The sequence below is a fragment of the Spea bombifrons genome, chromosome 7 (genome assembly GCF_027358695.1).
Source record: "Spea bombifrons isolate aSpeBom1 chromosome 7, aSpeBom1.2.pri, whole genome shotgun sequence".
NCBI classification, from domain to species: Eukaryota; Metazoa; Chordata; class Amphibia; order Anura; family Pelobatidae; genus Spea; species Spea bombifrons.
This window is the reverse complement of record NC_071093.1, coordinates 11,113,691-11,131,575: the sequence shown is the minus strand read 5'-3', so window position 1 is coordinate 11,131,575 and position 17,885 is coordinate 11,113,691. Positions and strand designations below refer to the sequence as shown.

The 17,885-nt window shown below is 36.7% G+C and overlaps 1 protein-coding gene across 1 annotated transcript in view; it reads right to left on the bottom strand.

The window, feature by feature from the left end:
* Positions 1-753: 753 nt before the first annotated feature.
* The window catches only part of MYO3B (myosin IIIB), a 111,085-nt gene continuing 93,953 nt past the window's right edge, over positions 754-17,885 (bottom strand). The window contains exons 32-35 of the mRNA XM_053471783.1: positions 15,438-15,544; positions 14,205-14,251; positions 12,991-13,155; positions 754-1,122 (exon numbers count right to left, since the gene is read on the bottom strand). Of these exons, the coding sequence (XP_053327758.1) occupies positions 13,026-13,155; positions 14,205-14,251; positions 15,438-15,544 (284 nt within the window). The 3' untranslated portion in view covers positions 754-1,122; positions 12,991-13,025. The remainder of the gene's footprint in view (positions 1,123-12,990; positions 13,156-14,204; positions 14,252-15,437; positions 15,545-17,885) is intronic.

Sequence of the window (17,885 nt, the reverse complement as noted above, 5' to 3'; positions counted from 1 at the left end):
AAAAAAAGAAACCATAAAATTCTACCTACACTTCAAACCAGAAAAAAAACAGTTCCAAGATATAATTACGTTTTTAGCACAGTAAATTAACTTCCGAAATTGCTTTTCAATATTTTGCTCTTGTTATGGTCGTTAAATGCTTAATTCGGGTGCAAAACTTTACTTAACGCAGTGTTTGAAACAGATGTGTATTGTCATGAAAAACAAACTTCATTTCTTTACGGCAGGATGCCTAGTTACTGTATAGATTAAAAAAACATAGATTTTGAATGTGGCGGCTTCACAGCTGACCTAAATTCATTCTATTTGTTCTTTTTAATGATGACAACATAAGGGGGGGGGCTGGGCATTGGGTAAGATTTAAGAGATGGAGGTGGAAAGTAAACAGAATACCAGAGACCAGAGGGAGCCAACTTATTCTTGCTGGAGAATAAAGCTCAATTGAATTGGAAATATGGGGAAAAAATCTAGTAGTCGAGTATGACTCCAAGCCAATCCAAACCAAATAGGGTGCAACATTTTAAACCCATCTTCTCTTGCAGTATTCATTGGCGTTGTTATTCATCTATGGATAGATATTATATATATATATATATATTAGCACTTAGTACTTATACCTCTCCTGTTTACCCCGATAAAATAAAAATGTAATCACTTCTGATGGAACATAAAGCTCAGATCTGGCATGATCTTCTCGAAATAAAACCTTTTTTTTCGCCATGTTGTAATTTCTGTACACGTGCTGCTTCCGTCTGTGATGGCTAAAATAGCTGCCATAATAAGTAAAACTATCATAACCCTACAGGAAAAACCTACCGCTTGGAGCACTTTAAACCCTCTGCTTTGGAATCCAAGACCCTGCTACTGATTTCACAAGCAATTAAACTAAATCTTTAATAATAAAGTTGCAAAAACATTTTCTCAAAATATTGTTTAGGACAAATATACAAATAATAAAAAAATATACAATAGTAGTGATAATAGTGATGTTGATTTACAGATAATGGAAAAAAATGATCATTTTTAAAAAAAAATAGTGAATGATCAATTCTTTAGTTTTAGGCATTTTGTGATCTTCTTTTCACTTTCATAATTCTTCTTTTGTTCTTCAATGAAATATACCTGTGAATGTAAATATAAATAGTACTTTTAATTAAAAAATTATGTAACAGTGCTTTACATAATACCCCTGGAGGTCTGATAACATATTACAAATGTTGTGGAGCACATGTGAATTTTGTTGGAGGGGCTACAACAAAGTATTACTTAAATCGGTAACTTAGCCGAATGTTTGAAGTCTCTGTATGGAAGAGATCACAACTTTGACCTCACCAATTTGGTGAGATTCCGTTCTTGCAATCTGATACGTCTCTATTACAATTCATGCAAGTTATTTTACAAAAGTTTTAGGTTAAAATACCTAGGCCTTAAGCAGATTTATGCAATGGAGGTAACAGTTTATGTGTCTCAGTCTGTGTGTGGTATCCTTCAAAACCCTCTATACATTTTCCATGAAATTGGTAGACCTTCCTCCAAAATACTCTCAATCACCTGACGAAAAAAACAAGAGATCCATTATATAATGGAAATGATCATCATCGCCATCAAGTTTTACCGGTTCCCCATAGGTCAATACCATTGCTAACTCAACATGTCTCATTGACATACCTGGGAACTTCTTGATGGGCAGGGCTAGCGGGCCGTTAAGCCAGGGCAGTCGGCAGGAATAACCAAGTTGGCCTTAAATAGTAGGCGAAGTAAGAGGGGAGTGAGCATGGCTAGACGCTCCCCTCCCTGCCCAGAGAAAGAGGAAAGTGACCTGCTGCTAACCCGATGAAGTAGCACTTCACCTGGAGACTTCAAATGAAGCCCAAAGAGCCCATCTTACATGAACATCATCTCTGAAGCCAGAAAAATGAAACAGGTTGGGCATGTATTTAGATTTGTCGACTTGGATTTGTGTTGGATATTTCATTGATTGGTTGTTTGTTATAGCATTAAATGTTGAATTTATATTTGTTTCTTGCCACTCAGCTTGGAGGCTACTGTAGATGTTGGCTTCTTAATAAAATAGCTGCATTTTCTTCTGATGTCATAGAGTAGAACAGGGATGAATAACTCCAGTTCTCGTGGGCTGTATCCAGGCCGCAGTTTTAAAATATCCCAGCTTGAGTGCCGGCATCTCAATCAAAAATTCATTAAACTGCTTGTTTTCTGGTTAGGATCCATGGAGTTCCTGGCCTGCTTGTGGCATTTGAGGACTGGATTTGTGCAGCCCTGGACTAACAGGCCTCTCATGTAGGGCAAACGACCGACACATTTATGCTTAAATATATAGACCCAGCATACGTCCAATACACTGCGTGTGTGCGCAGACACACAGAAGGCTAATGTGAAGGATCACATATGGTCTCCAGGCTTTAAAAGCAGGATACTACTGAAAGCTTATTAACATTTAAATAGCTAAACCAAACATTTTCTAAAGCCACCGATCCTCAAAATCTTTTTGAAATGTGATATGCCCTGTACCCATTTCTGATTAGTTTTCAACAAACACATGCTCGCCGAGTACTGTACCTATAATTACAGGCCAGCTCTGTTACAGCTCTATCAAAAAAGCCGTTGAGCCATGAGAATTACTGACAATGAGGAGACTGTACCGAACAAGCAGGGATCTACAGCCCCCAAAAAGCCAATAAGGTAGAAAATGAAATATGTTCACTTAAACTCTCCAAAGCTACATAAGGGACCACGGAGCAGAACAGAACAGATGTAATGGATGAATGTATATGGAATGGTAATAGAATTATGTGATGTGCAATAGGTTTCCTGGGAAGTACATGTATTCCTCAATGAGTAACTACAATATACAGAGATAAACGTCTTATGAATCTGTCCTCCTCAGTCATTCAGCATTCATTCTAACTGGACATTTACGTTTCTCGGTAGCTCCTGCCAATGTAGCTGGTGGTAAAATTGTTAAGGTCTTTGGAATAAATATTGATGTCAACCGCAATCTTTTCCATAATAAACACAACTTACTCTCGTTTCCGAGAATGAAAAGCATGTTGGACCTATTAGCCACCAATTGACATTCTACATGTGGGTGAAATAATCATCTGTTACTGAAATATTGGACTTTATACAAAATAAATTCAAAAACTCATATATTAATCACTTGTTTGCTACTCAGTGAAATCGGTAATCATTGTGTGATTGGGCTGTGATTACCTGTAAAAATGCAGAACGCTCCTAAGAATATCAGAAGATATCTCAACAATCATATACACAGCGTGATCCGGCAAGAACACAACTGCTGTTATAAAGAACAAAGGTGCAAATATTCGGAAGCAGTTTCATAATATTGACTAGCAAACAAACCCCACTGTTCAGTTCTTGTAGGCATTATCTATTGTGTTTCCCCAGGCTAGAAATCCTCTGTTCGCTTTAGCCGTTTCCTTCCGATAATCCCCACAACCACGCCTGCTGCCCCTGGGCGTCTTAAAACATCTTTCATCTTCCTTCATTTGACTAACTGTGATTGACAGACTTCTTTAAGACTCATGCTAGTACCCTCCAATCTGATCAACCCTTCTGAAAAAAGCCAATCTCATAATAATAAAGGTTACAGATTGCATTTAATTAGTTATAGGCTTTTAGCTAAACTATGTGTAATTATTTAAGCTACAAACACAAACTGTTAAGACGGCTTCATTCCATCCCACCCCCGTTTGTCAACGGATCCTCATCATGTCCTCATTGATGAAATTAAATGAAACCCCTAAAGTCAAAACTAGGATTGCAGCCAAATTTTGCCTATTTTCACCAAGAAATACCAGTGAACCATTAAGGACAGTACTAATTATCATATACATTTAGTATATAACTGGCCTGATTTCAGCAGTCAAATTAAAAATATCTGTGCCACATCGTACTTATTGCTTAAATTAATAATGGGTAATTATAGAGACATTTCAAATATATATATATCTGTTATAAACAAAGAGTTTCAGCCAATAATGACGAATGGATTAATGCATTTTATAGATCCATGATAATGGGAACATGATTCCAATGACCTTACTTAGGTCTTAGGCTGCTCTGTAGATGGGTATATCATTTAGCCACCAGACCTCTGTTGAATTAAGAATAACATATTTAAGGCTCATGAAATGTAACAAATGAAAGATAAAACATTTATTCTCATTGGAAGACAGTATGCGATTTCATATTTGCAGATAAGCCATGGTGGTAGGGTAGTGAAAAGAAACTCACTACTCCTGTCTAACCTCTAATCTCTTTTTTGCCCCATTCCTGGTGTTTTTATTCTTTTTTTCTACTATTACTCTCCATAGCTTTTCCATTAGATGGTTACTCGTTTACACAGGTGCTATTGGAATACTTTCACACTCTCGCATATACTTATGTATTATGATGGTCAAAGATTCTCCAACCTTAAATTTAAATAAGAGCTACTTATGATTAATAACCCATTTTAAACTACTGGAACACACTGATGCTGACTCTTACAGATTCTATTCTAATTTAATGATATCTGAGCATCCCAAATGATGCTTTACTTGATATTGTATCACTGTCGAAGTCCGTGCTTGAACACAGTTGACTCAATTCAGAAAATCTTTTCCTCCTGACAAGGAAGGTTTTTTTCTTTTATTAAAATCATTTGGTTGCTGCCTTAGATGAGCCCCTGATGTTCTCACCTACGATACCTGATGACTTTCCCGAAGTTTGGTGTACCCTGTATTCCCAAAAAATAAAACAGAGCAATAGCAACCAATCACGCAGTACATTATGCCTGTTATATAGCATTTTGGCAACATGCACTTTCGGGACAGATTTTCATTATCTTTTTTGTGTATACCCTTTGGCGTAGGACTGAAAACCCTTTCTTATTTCAAACTGCTACCACCTAAGACTGTATTAAAGGCTAGAAAAAAATGACAGCTGGTCCCTCCATCTGTTAAAAATATTTCAGGGGCCAACTCAAATGGGTTATTTGTTTGGCCATGCCACGTCTTTTTCTACCCCCTTCCTATCAGAGCCTGCGGAGGACTAATCTGAATTTCACGCTCTGATTTCAACTGGCATTTTCTTACTACTGCCAGAATCTGAGCTTCTTCTGAGAGTCTTCATAGTTGCTGATTACTCTTTTTTTTTTTCTGCAACAAAAGAAATATTTTTCTTTTATAGGAAGCTCATTTGCAATGGACGGAATCCAGCTTAGGACCCTTTTTGCTGTATATTCATTTTTGTAAGCGCAGAAATAAATATTTCCAGATTTTTGCTCCAATTTACAACTGATGCTACCAGAACCAATCCACGTTTGCGAAGGAAGCCCTTTTTATACATTGCAGGTGCAATGGGGGTTAAAACAAAAGGCATACAAAGCCTAATGGTACTTCTTGTCATTAACAATTCTTTGATGTTCGTTCTCTAGGCTGTCTTTTATCTTTTTTCGCTCCTATCAGCTTTTCTTTTCCCCTAAGATCCACTACGTTGGAATATTTTGGCTTCTCCCTTTACAGAAGCAGGCAAACAGCTTATGCAAAGTTAGATCTTCTTGAACTCTTCGGGATGCAATCATTTAAATAGGTAGCAGTTCTTAAGGTAATTATTAAAGTCACTGGTAACACTAAGGTCTATGTAATATGTTAATTACCGAACGTGTAAAAAGAATTAACATGAATTTAAATGTAAATTTTTTGTTCTTTACTTTGAAGGATTTGACTTTTAATGGAGTCCTACTTTCCGCAATCTGTAACAAACCTATTGAAACGATTGAGTCAGCGCCATGGTAAAAATGTATCATGTTGCCAATAATAATATGTATTTTTCTCTTATAAATCTGTCCTCCTCAGTCACTCAGCATTCATTCTAACTGGACATTTACATTTCTCGGTAGCTCCTGCCAATGTAGCTGGTGGTAAAATTGTTAAGGTTTTTGGAATAAATATTGATGTCAACCGCAATCTTTCCATAATAAACACAACTTACTCTCGTTTCCGAGAATGAAAAGCATGTTGGAGCTATTAGCCACCAATTGACATTCTACATGTGGGTGAAATAATCATCTGTTACCGAAATATTGGACTTTATACAAAATAAATTCAAAAACTCATATTTTAATCACTTGTTTGCTATTCAGTGAAATCGGTAATCATTGTGTGATTGGGCTGTTATTTTCTGTAAAAATGCAGAACGCTCCTAGGAATATCAGAAGAAATCTCAACAGTCATATACACAGCGTGATCCGGCAAGAACACAACTACTGTTATAAAGAACAAAGGTACAAATATAAAAATAAATCTGGAAATATATACAAATACGATGCATTTGTCTGTTTTATTAAGAGGTGAAACCCTTTGCTCAGAGCCCTTATCTCTTTCACTAATGGTAAATACTGTTCCCAGGCTTTCCAATACCTATTGCTATTACCTTGGAACTCTTTGAAAGTTCTTACTCAAACTTGGCATCACAATGGCTAGTACCCAATGGCTAGTTTGGGCTGTGAAAAAGTCTGGTATGAGAGAGTTAAAGGTTATAGGTCCTACCAAACACTGTTAAACACTATTAAAGGGGTGGTTTGCTCTCCCCAATGAGAGTCCCACAAAGCAGGAATACATTTTAAAGTACTCTGTGTATATAATGTATATACATTTTGCAAAAAACTTACCTGAGGTAGAAGCTACATCCCTGCTGCAGCAGCTGCCCTCCCCCATGGTCTGAATATTCTTGCCACTGATTGGCTGAAATCAATGGAAGTGGAATGCCACTTTATTAGAAGGATTGGCATTCATTATTTGGTTTTCACAGCTAATCTACTTCATACCTCCTCATACCTTCTTCTCACTATTTTTGTGATATCGGGGTAAAATTGGCTATTTTTACTCTAGTATAGGCAGCTTCTGCCACTATGGCTTCTGTTACACTTAAGGTTTGTTAAATTACTGTTTGGAATTTGATGTAAAAATCATTAAGCTCTCACAGATCCCTGTTTATGCAGAGCTGTATTTTTAAGATATTATTGCTAAAGAAATGATTCTTTATTTTGAACTTGGAATGAGCAGCTATCAAGCTATCAACAGGTTGTGAGTGCCGAGTGACCTGCTGCATACACCTAACTTGCTGTGGGCATTTATCAGTCCACCCCGTGATTAATGTCACCTGTCCAGGCTTCTTTAATCTAAAAGTTAAGTTGAAACATTTTTATATCTCATAGCATTTGATGACATTTTATTTATTTTTTGAGTATCCTGGTTGACCCCGATGTATTAAATACACTGCATTTCTAAATGGATTACTAATCTGCAAACACGTTTCCTAAGGCATTCCTATGGTAAAGGACAGATCTTTTAGGTACGTTAGGAACATCCGTGCGGCAAATCTAAAGGCATAAATCGGTATTAAGGTTTGTGTACCTTCAGCGGGTATAAAGGGATTTTTAGTTATCATTTCTGATTAGTTACATAGAAATGTAACATATTGGTGCAGGATATTCTGTATAGCAAGATGCATTAATAACAGAAAGAGATTTTTGTTCCATTTTACATATTGGTATATATCACATCATTTACATAGCTGTAACATAAAGCTATACATGTAGAGCACCCATTCTTGTCTTCACTTTGTCACATATAGTATCATTAATGGCCTTTTTGAACAAAGATATTTGTTTCTCATACAAACATACATTTCTTAGCATATTGAAAAAAACCCACTACCATTTAAAGAAGATCTTTCACTTTCCCAAATCCTACATGTTACAGCTTCATTTAGCTACATAGTAAATACGGTTGAAAAAAAGACCTAAGTCCATCAACTTCAACCCTTCTACCTAACCTTCCCACTCTTGATCCAAAAGAAGGGAAAAAAAACCTGATTAAGCTACTTCAAATTCTGCCATCAGGGGAAAAATTTCTTCTTGACTCCAAAAGGCAGTTGGATTTCTCCTTGGATCAAGAAGCTCTAAAATATTAATTCTATTTATAGCCCTGTATGCCATGCCTTTCTAAAATAGTATCCAGACCCCTTTTGAAGGTATCTAATGTATTGGATAACACCACCTGCCTTGGAAGTGAATTCCATACCTTTATTGTCCTCACTGTAACGAATCCCTTCCTTTGTCGTCTATGAAATCTCCGCTCTTCTTTGTACGTTACTGTTAATGAACAGGTCACTGCTTATGTAATGGCGTTTATAGATAAAAATAAAAAATATATACGCATACCAAAAACTCATTTTCTCAAAGTGTACATAATTATTCCTCCCTTTCAATAAGTAGCCGATTGTTCTTCCAGGCAGACTTTATAAGTGAAAGCCTCAGAACAAGAAAATGTATTCTTTTTTTTGCATATCTGAGTTTAAGGTGACTTCTAAACAAACACAGTTCTCTAATATTTAACTTTTTTTTTGCTCCTGGAACTTGAGAAGTTTCTACGGAGAATTTTCCTGTCCCTGTTTAATAACCCCCCCCCCCCGAAAATTAATTTAGGCTGAATAACTAATATACACAGGAATACAGACTCCTCTACTATCCTCTACATTTTAGTGAGCGTCTATTTAACAGCTAAGACTTTATATATTTCTCTTTCATTTCGAAAGCAGGGACCTGTTATGGGGTGGCTAAACGGCTCCATTACTTGGTGATCAGATCGACTTGATTGAAAGCCAATTTTAAAATGTCGTCTGCTTTCATTCTTATCTCCACGTGGCAAGAGTAGATCAAACGCCGTGTTAGGGATTGCTGTGAAAAGAAGACTTTAAAAAATTGTTACGTAAATTGCCCTTAAATGGATCCTATCAAAATGATTAATAATCTACCCCGATGAAGGAGACACATGATCTGTCGCTCGCGTCCCTCCCTTCGCACGCCAGCTCCTGTTGAAAAAGGGCTAAGGTATAGATAGTGTTTTAGAAAAGTGTTTTTAGGAGCATCATGTTACCCAAATTATTATCTTCTATTAAAATTATTGATCTGCTTAAGCTTGACAAACCTGTTGTTTTTTTTTTTTTTGGATTTTTTATGTGTTCTAGTAACATGATGCCTGTATTTTTAGTCTTTTTTTAGTCTCTTTTTGTGGCTTCAATAAGTGTTTCCAACACTATCTAGGATAGTAAACGCAGAGATTTTTGTTTATCCCTACACCAAAACTGTCTGGTTTTCATTAGTTTTTAATAAACGTTGTCTTGCAACGAAGCTCAACAAACACACATTAAGATCTAAAACTGGTGCAAACATACAGCTGTGTGACAAAAAGAGACGGGAAGCAGGGCTGCAAAATCCAGAGATTTTCACTGTTGTTGGAATAAGTGTTTATTGGAAGATCATGAATGGGAAGGAGGAAACGCAGATAAAAGAGAAGGGAAAAAGAAAACTTGACATAGAAGAAGACTTTGATCTCTTGATCTAGCCAGTGCTCCAGGGCAAATTATAGAGGATTGTTAGGAATACAGAAAAAGATCTCTGGGTCTGAATTCTTTCAAGACCACATTAAGTATCTTGTAAATAGATGAAGATTATTCCCATTTGAGGGGTATGTACGAAGGGAAATAACAACAGAAAGAGCTTGTGAATATATCATTTTTGGAGCAAGAAAAGGACCACCAGTGGTCAACACTCCTGACGGGCAGTATATTTATAAATCTGTACCATCGCTTAACATTAAACTGTACATTGGAAACGTTTAAACATTAATTACTTATAGCTTGGAGAGAGGAGACTTGATTGTGCTGGCAATGTTCAATTTTGACCAATACTTTTGACTTTTTGTGTAACAGTGAGTTCTAAAACAAGTATATATTTTCTGGTGGCATTCACAACCATTTTAACTCATTAATTTCACTATATACAGTATTAAGGGAAAGTCCTGTGAGTTCCTCCTTAAGGATGGCCAGACAAATCAATCAGAACCCAGATTCATCCGTCAGACTTCCAGATAGTAATGTGGGATTTATCACTCAGGAGAACACGTCTCCTCTGCTCCAGAATCCAGTGGCCGTGCGCTTTACACCCCTCCAGCTGCTGCTTGGCATTGTGCACAGTGACCTTCAGCTCGCGTGAAGCGTCGTCTACTTCTAGATGCTTCCACTTCACAGCAATAGACATTTCAGGAACGGACTTGTAGCAAATGTGGCTTCCGATGGCAATTAAAGTCACTGAGCTCCTCAGTATGACCCGTTCTACCGCCAATGTTTGTCTATGGATATGGCTGCCTATGTGCTTGATTTTATATGCCTGTTAGCAATGGGTGGAAACACCTAAATTCAATAATTAGTAGGGGTGGCCAAATATTTTTTGTTATTTAGTATATTTTTGTTAATACTGATTCTATTACATTATTTTAAGCACCAAAGTATAAAACCAGGAAATTTTAAAGGAGACTCTCCACTTATCAGCGTGTATCAGTTTACATTCTGTATGCTAACATTTATTCTTTTGTGTATTCTTTTTCAACACGCGCTTGACCTCCACTTCCATCTTCTTTATTTATTTTACAACCGGTGCAGGAATCAGCAAGAAAGTGTCAAAGATCTTTTGATAACTGCATTTTAAACATTTTTTGACTTGCATGAGGTGGAAGTTGACTTATATTCAGGAGCCATCTGCTTATCCAATCCATGTTTAGATTCCTTTAGTTTATTAACCTCTGCCATATCTGCTGGGAGGCTGTTCCAAATCTCCATTACCCTCTCAGTGAAGTAAAATTTTCATTACATCTAAGACTCTGCCCCCCTAATTTTAGATTATGATCTCTTGTTCTAACTTTTCCCTTCAGTTTGATGGTTCTTTGTATTACCTTCCCATATCTGTGAAAATATTTGGACAATCTCTCTTTTTTATGCAGAAGTGCTATGACATCATAAGAGGGTTAGCCCTGTGTTCCATGAACACTCATGTTTTGATACGCTAAGAACAGATTCAAATGAACACACACAAGAGGTTACATTTAAAAAAACAAAAAAAAACAACATTTATTTAAGTTATAACAGAAAACAGCATATTGACAATGAAGGGAAAAAAATCCTTGTAGACCCCACCACGAACCTACAGCCTGATCCTAAACTTCCTGCCTAGCGATCCAGAGGAAGGTGAAAAAACTTGGGGGGCAAAAGGTTGTCTCTGTTCCAAGTAAAAAATTCTTCCTGACCCCTTGAATAGGCGATCGGCACGTTTCACACTAAAGAACAGAATAAAATGGTAACCAAAAAAGTAAATGTCCCCGGATCGAAGAGGGAACGCAGATCCTCACAAACATTCATCAAAAGCTGATAATGAGCTGTGCTGCCCGAGAGCGAGACGGACGGATCCCCCAAACCCTAACTGGAGTCGCTGGTTGTCTAAATAACTCAGGACTCTTTCGCCCTAACTGAGCTCACACACTGCCGGCTCCGGCTTTTACAGCTCCAGCCTATTATGACACGGCCAAGCTTTATGATGTAATGTGGGTGTGGCTCTAACAAGCTTCATATGGAAAACCTGCTTATATAACTCCAGCCTATTATGATACACTGAGCTTTATGAGTTAAGGTGGGCGTGGCTTCAACTAAAAAAAATAGTATGCATGTGCTGTTGTTTTAACTCATTGTTGCCCAGTTAATAACCAATGTGGTGGATTCAGCTCTCTATAGCTCTGTATGGCTCTAGGACTCCCTACACAAACCCACAAATTAAATTGTGTTTTATAAATAAATATTTAACAGAGTCTGGGCCCAGCTTCTTCCTTTATTTCTATATTACAAAAGCAGAGCAACAACGTTTTGATTAAATCAAATAAATCTTTTAGATCAAAACTTACTGTTTATTTCACTGGCATATTTTCCATACTGTGTGTGTGTGTGAGTGTACGTGTATTACTAAGCTTAGAGTGTAACCTGAGATTAGACATTGTATGACAATCCCAACATGCTTAGTGACAAATTCTGGTGGATGATGGGACATGTACTGTATCATCATATGTTTGACTGCTTGAAAGACAGATTCAAATCAATTTACAAACATTTGAAGCATGTTTTATAGCTTCCTATATAGTGTCCATTTGAATACGCTCCAAAAAAAAGTGAATCGTGTGTTGCATGCACTTAGCAAGCTGTTATTGTCTGTTCTTTCAAAGAGCCAGCGTCATGCATTTACAAAGTATATGGCAGCTGCAAACTTAAGAGAGACTTACTGTATATCTATGGACCAAGCAATTGTCTCACTGAATAAATGCAGAAAACTACTTTAAATAAAAATGTCAAAATTTCTGATTTCAAAATCAGGATTACGGACGAAAAAAATACAACAAGATCTGAATGTGTTTTTGCTTAAAAAATACACAATATGAAAAAAATAAAATAATAATATAGGAATCATGTTTTATTATCGGTAAACAAGTTCTAATATTTAAAGTAGGTTAAATAATGAAGTACAGCAAACCAGAATTATGTGAATATGTGATTGTTCAGACTTTAAATCCATTCTAAAATTGCTTTTTAGTATCCGACAGAAAGAAAGCTTGCTTTGGCTGTTTCACACGATAAGTAAAATAGACAGCTGGATTGAAAAGTAAAAATGAGATAATACCCCCATGCTAAGTGATCTTTCAGGAAACAACTTTAAGTTAAAGGTCATTTGTACACTTATTAGAATAAATACACCAAGCTTTTCCTAAGGGTCTGAATTTACTAAGCGCTTAGATGAAACAACCCAGGGAAGCTGTCCGCAGTTACCCGTCCACCTCAATTATAATCATCAAACCTGAGAAAAGTTCAGAATCAGATGACCCTGAGACTCTTCTAAATATGAAAACTTTTAATAGTTCATTCCAAATTTTATATTTTAGTGTCTCATTAATACAGACACCTAGTATTTATAATAAGGGGGACTATGAAAACCATTAGTTATCAAGAAGTGAAGATATTCTATGATTATGCCCATTTACCCTGACAATTCCCAACAGATCAATCCATCGAACTTAGAGATCACCTTACCCATTTCGAAGCAATCTGTATTCAGACACGGCATTTCAGCTGGGGGTAAAAAACACTCCTTCTTGGGTCAACACATTACTGAGAGACAGCTCCTCCTCAGGAATCGAATCGACCGCTGACAATAATCTATAATACTCATCCTCCCCGTCTAGTACTTTGACTTGGCTGAAAGAAATGTAAAGACAACACATTAACATCCGGTGGATCCGACTTCCCATAGTTGTCGTGACTTGCAAACCAGTCTTTATAGCTGGGAGAGGACCAGGGCACTCGCGTACCTAAAGGCATTTTCATTAGTGACTCAATATAAGTGACAAGGAGGCATTGACAATTTTATCCTACCCCAACTTTAATAAAAGTTCAAAAAATAAAAAATCCATTACTCCAACTTTAATAAAACCAAGCTTTAATTTTTTGCCATACTTTGGATAGCCTCTAGATCTAAATGTACAACACAATTTGAATAAGTGAGATTTCTTCACCAATTCTGATTTAACGTAATAATAAAGCTTTAGCTATAATTAGTTTGGGGTGGCAAAAAAAAATAGTAATGTTTCAAATTGTCTAGGGCTTAAAAATCTGTCCTTCCTCTATTTAGACAGACATTTTTGAGCTCAACTATTGTGCATTAAAATAAAAGCTGAACCAAGCATACCATGTCCTAGCTATGACTTCTCCCTATTCTTGCCTATCCCCATCACTAAATTACTATTATTTATGTACATGGAGAGGCAATGATAGTATTTATGTTTGAAAGTAATTCCAGTCTGTTCCATGTTTTATAAAATATAAAAAAACAAAAGTGTCTTGCTGAACCTTGTACCTACAAACTATAACTTTACTAAATAAGATATCATTATTTGAAACCTATTTGGAAAATAAATTAAGAATGACTCTCCCTAAATACATTTTAAATACTAAAATACTTTATTAACAATTATCCTTTATAGAGATATGCACTTCTGTGATGTCAAAAACTTTTTTGATTGTAAGCTCTGTTGAACAGACTTCCTCTCTTAATGTCTGCATATCCACTTTTTACCTATTTTCTATAATGCCTGTAGAGCGGCTATGTTTCTGTATATTTAACTATGCATTTAACTATTCTTCTTGTATTAAAATGCCTACACAGGGCTTGTATTAAACATAATCTTTTTTTTTTTTTACAAAGGGATTTTGGTTTACAGTTGTTTAAAATCATGATAGATATTTACCCAAGTTTTCTCGGCTTCCTCTTGCTCCCTTGATATTCTAGAGTTCCCTGCGGGAAGGACCAAGAACACACTTTCAGAAGCTAAGCAGGGAGTTGTTAATTTTTAATTCAAAGTGATTTTGTGTTGAATGCAAGCAGATGCTGATAATATCACAAGTCAAAGCATAATTTTTTTGATCAAAGGGTTCAAGCGAGCTTGATGAAGCATGCATGTTGCTCTTCTTTGATAAACCACATCAATTATTCACCGTGAAAGAAGACATCCTGATATGAAAGGAGCTGATAAAGGGAATAGGCACATGTTCAACCACTGCTATGTTAAGTGAGGGGATGGAGAAAAGGAATTGAGAGGTTAAGAAAAAGACAGCGTTTTGGAGAAACCCTTAAATGAAAATAAGATATATAGACAATATAAGACAATATAGCATATTGGTCCAAGAGAAGAGTCTTGAGTTGAGGTTGACACTTTGTAATAGGCCAACATAGGAAACAATTTAAAGTCACGTAAGTTTCTGGAGACATCAGAGGTATCATCTTCAGATGTTATCAATTACATTCCATCTGAAGAAAAGACTTCTTCTTTTTCTTCAGAGTTATGTAACCTTAGAGGAAACACTTACTATTAGATATTTATGAGCAGAGACAATACATAGAGAATAGTATATTATATGTATGTACATGTGTTAGTGGGGCTAAATTGTTGTAATGTAATCTAATCTGATTACAACCAGATTCCTAAACATTCAACTGGTCTGTAAAGAGCGTAAGATTGTGGAGAAGCCATGCGTTCGGTAACAGCACTTTAAAATGTAATTTTACTCTTAAGAAATAAAGTATTAAAAGTAACGTTTGCACAATTGTTCCTTTAAGGGGTTAAGAGGAATCCCCTTTTCAGTGACGGTCAGACAGCCCTTTATGTAAACAGTCAGCTCCTATACAGCCGGAGACTGGACGGGAGCGGAGAAGATGCCCAGAAGCATCAGTAGGTAAATCAAGGGAGAGATTTCTGTTAATCTTTTAAGCGAACTTTCAATATAAGTAATGTTTGCTTTATCATCATTAAAAAAAAAGATTAGCCCCACTTTAAACATCTTTCCACCACCATAGGTGATACTAAGAGAGCACCAAAATTGTTCTACGTTCTGAGATTGCAGTTCTAAGATTGCAGAACGTTTAATCAGATCCTTGATTGTGAATCAAAAGTAAGGTGGTTGATAATGTCTGTAGAACATACATTAATCTGATTGTAATAGAAGCTGTCCTCTGGGCTGTTTAGAGTTTTCGGTTGTTGGCAACGTCTTCGGGTTGTCCTTTGTTTCTTCTCAAGATACTTCTCGGAACCTGCCATAAAGGGAAAGTCTAACTTTAAATGCATCTGAATATTACAACACTCTGCAAATTACTATATTCCTGTGCAATTAATACGTAGTCTTCACATTGGAGGAGCCACAATGGAAATACATATTTTCCATAAAACAAAGCCAGAATTCAGGGCATGCCCAGCCAATACTATTCAAAAACACCTATCTAAGGCATGGACATTGGCGATTCTGTCACACTATATGGCCAGATATTGCTTAGCCCTCCACTACGTCAAAGTACCCCAGGTTTGGTCAGTCACATCTAATTTTACATGGCTATAGTGGTTATCAAGGTTCTGACCAAACCTTGAGGTTGAGCAGCCCCTCCGGCCACACAGGCGCCTCATTAATGGTGTCCAGAGAAGGTTGTAAATTGCTTAAAAGTCTCATTGGGTTAAAGTGCAGTGCAGTCACACTGATTCAATTTTGATTAGGAGTCTGGGTGCGTTTGCCTTTTGTACTTTTTGTACATATTTTACATGCAGATTCGTACTCTTGCACAAAGCAGTAAGAATAATTGATTAGTGTTCGGGGTCATTCTAGGCCACATATTGTACATAATGAACTGTTTGACATTGTATGGTCAGGAAAGATTGTGATGACCCTAAACGATGACACAATAGCAGTTATTAAAGGAGCATAATTCATTCTAGTGTCATAGGTGCAGAACTCTATTGCAGGCATTGTGCAAGTGGTACACTGAACGTATGACACAATCAAAACTTCGTATATTATGAATACCAAAAGGTCAGTTATGTTGTCTGGTTATTTTAAGTAGGAAACTACGTGTCCAAGCTTCCCATCATTGCCTTTCGCTCACAAAGCTTCTCACCAGTTTGAAAAGTGAGAGCTCAGTGTGAGTGTATTCTCAATCTCAGCTTCCAGCTGTACTTGCTTCTGGCAGCCGCAATGATGTCATCAAATTGCAGTGATTTGCAATTGCTTTATGATTACCTGTCATCAAATAACTTATTTCAATGAATATTCAGATTTAAAAGGGGCAGTTCTGGTTCCGTGTTAAGTCTTCTTAAGGGAGTAGATTAAAGTAGTAAAAAATACGGACCATTCCTCATCATAATTATAGAATGCCCAACTATTAAACCACGTTACTGACTTATGCGCACATAAATCCTCTACAATTAAGAAAAGTTTCTATTTGCCTAATGAGATTTGGGATTACAAAGCAGATGTGATATCACATTTGAGCATCTGGACATCCTAAACAGCTGCTCTGCCGTGTAAAACCAGACGCTGATCTTAGATGAGGAGCTCATCCAAAAGCTAGGAGCTGGAACTGGGGTGGATCGATACATTTGTCCGGATGTAGTTAAATGGCTTTGCCATTCCAAAATGTTATAAAAGCCACTTCTACTTATATTCAGAAACTGTTTTAAATGAAGATAACATACAATGCAGAATTATTTAACATGAAAGTGACTATTAGAAGCACTTCTAATCTGATTATTACCCAATTAAAAAGATAAGATGAATAATCACAAAAAAGTGATATAGGTTGTGGGATCTCAGTGCGCTTATTTCGACCAAAGCACTTTTTGAATCTTAAATATGATGTTTAACTTGCTATTTCAAATAGATAGCCTTTATTGCCATAGTGAGATAGTAGGTGTTTAGGGTGCTTAATGGGGGATTGCCACAGATTTTAGCTTAACTAAATTCATATAATAGGACTACCTATAACTATAACAGGGAACCTGCCAGGTTAAGCCACCCAGAGCCCCCGCTATTCTGGAGGAATGATTTCATCTCGTATGTTAAACATTAGCAGATATGTATTTTTGAGTTTCCACATCAACAACCAGTCGGCGGGTGCATTTGTGTTACTTGGCAATTTAGTGTTCCCGGGAAAAAAATGAATGGTTTTCATTATTAAGTATTATTTCTGGAGTTGGAGCATTCACCGGTGCTATAAGTGGCAGGAGATGCGTTCAGCCCCTCTGTTTATGCCAAGTGGTCTAATGTCCGCCCCCCCCTCCAATGGAATATGAAAGTGGTGCAAGAATCAGCTCTGGAGCTGCAGCTTCTTCTGAAGGTAAATGCTTTGGGCTGTCTTCCAGACTGGTTACATAAATATATTAAAGTACATACAAAGTACTTAAATACATGTTCCTCATTGATGGGGCTGCATGGGACACTAAATTCATATAATAGTCTACCCCTAAATCTAAATCTATGTAGTTTAATGTTGAGTTTTGCATTGCTAAAAAGGTTTACTGTGATAATTAACTCTTTTCTGGAAGATGTATTTATGGTTGGCCCGTGAATCCAGTACAGTATTGTAAAAGAAGTCCATGTAATTCAGA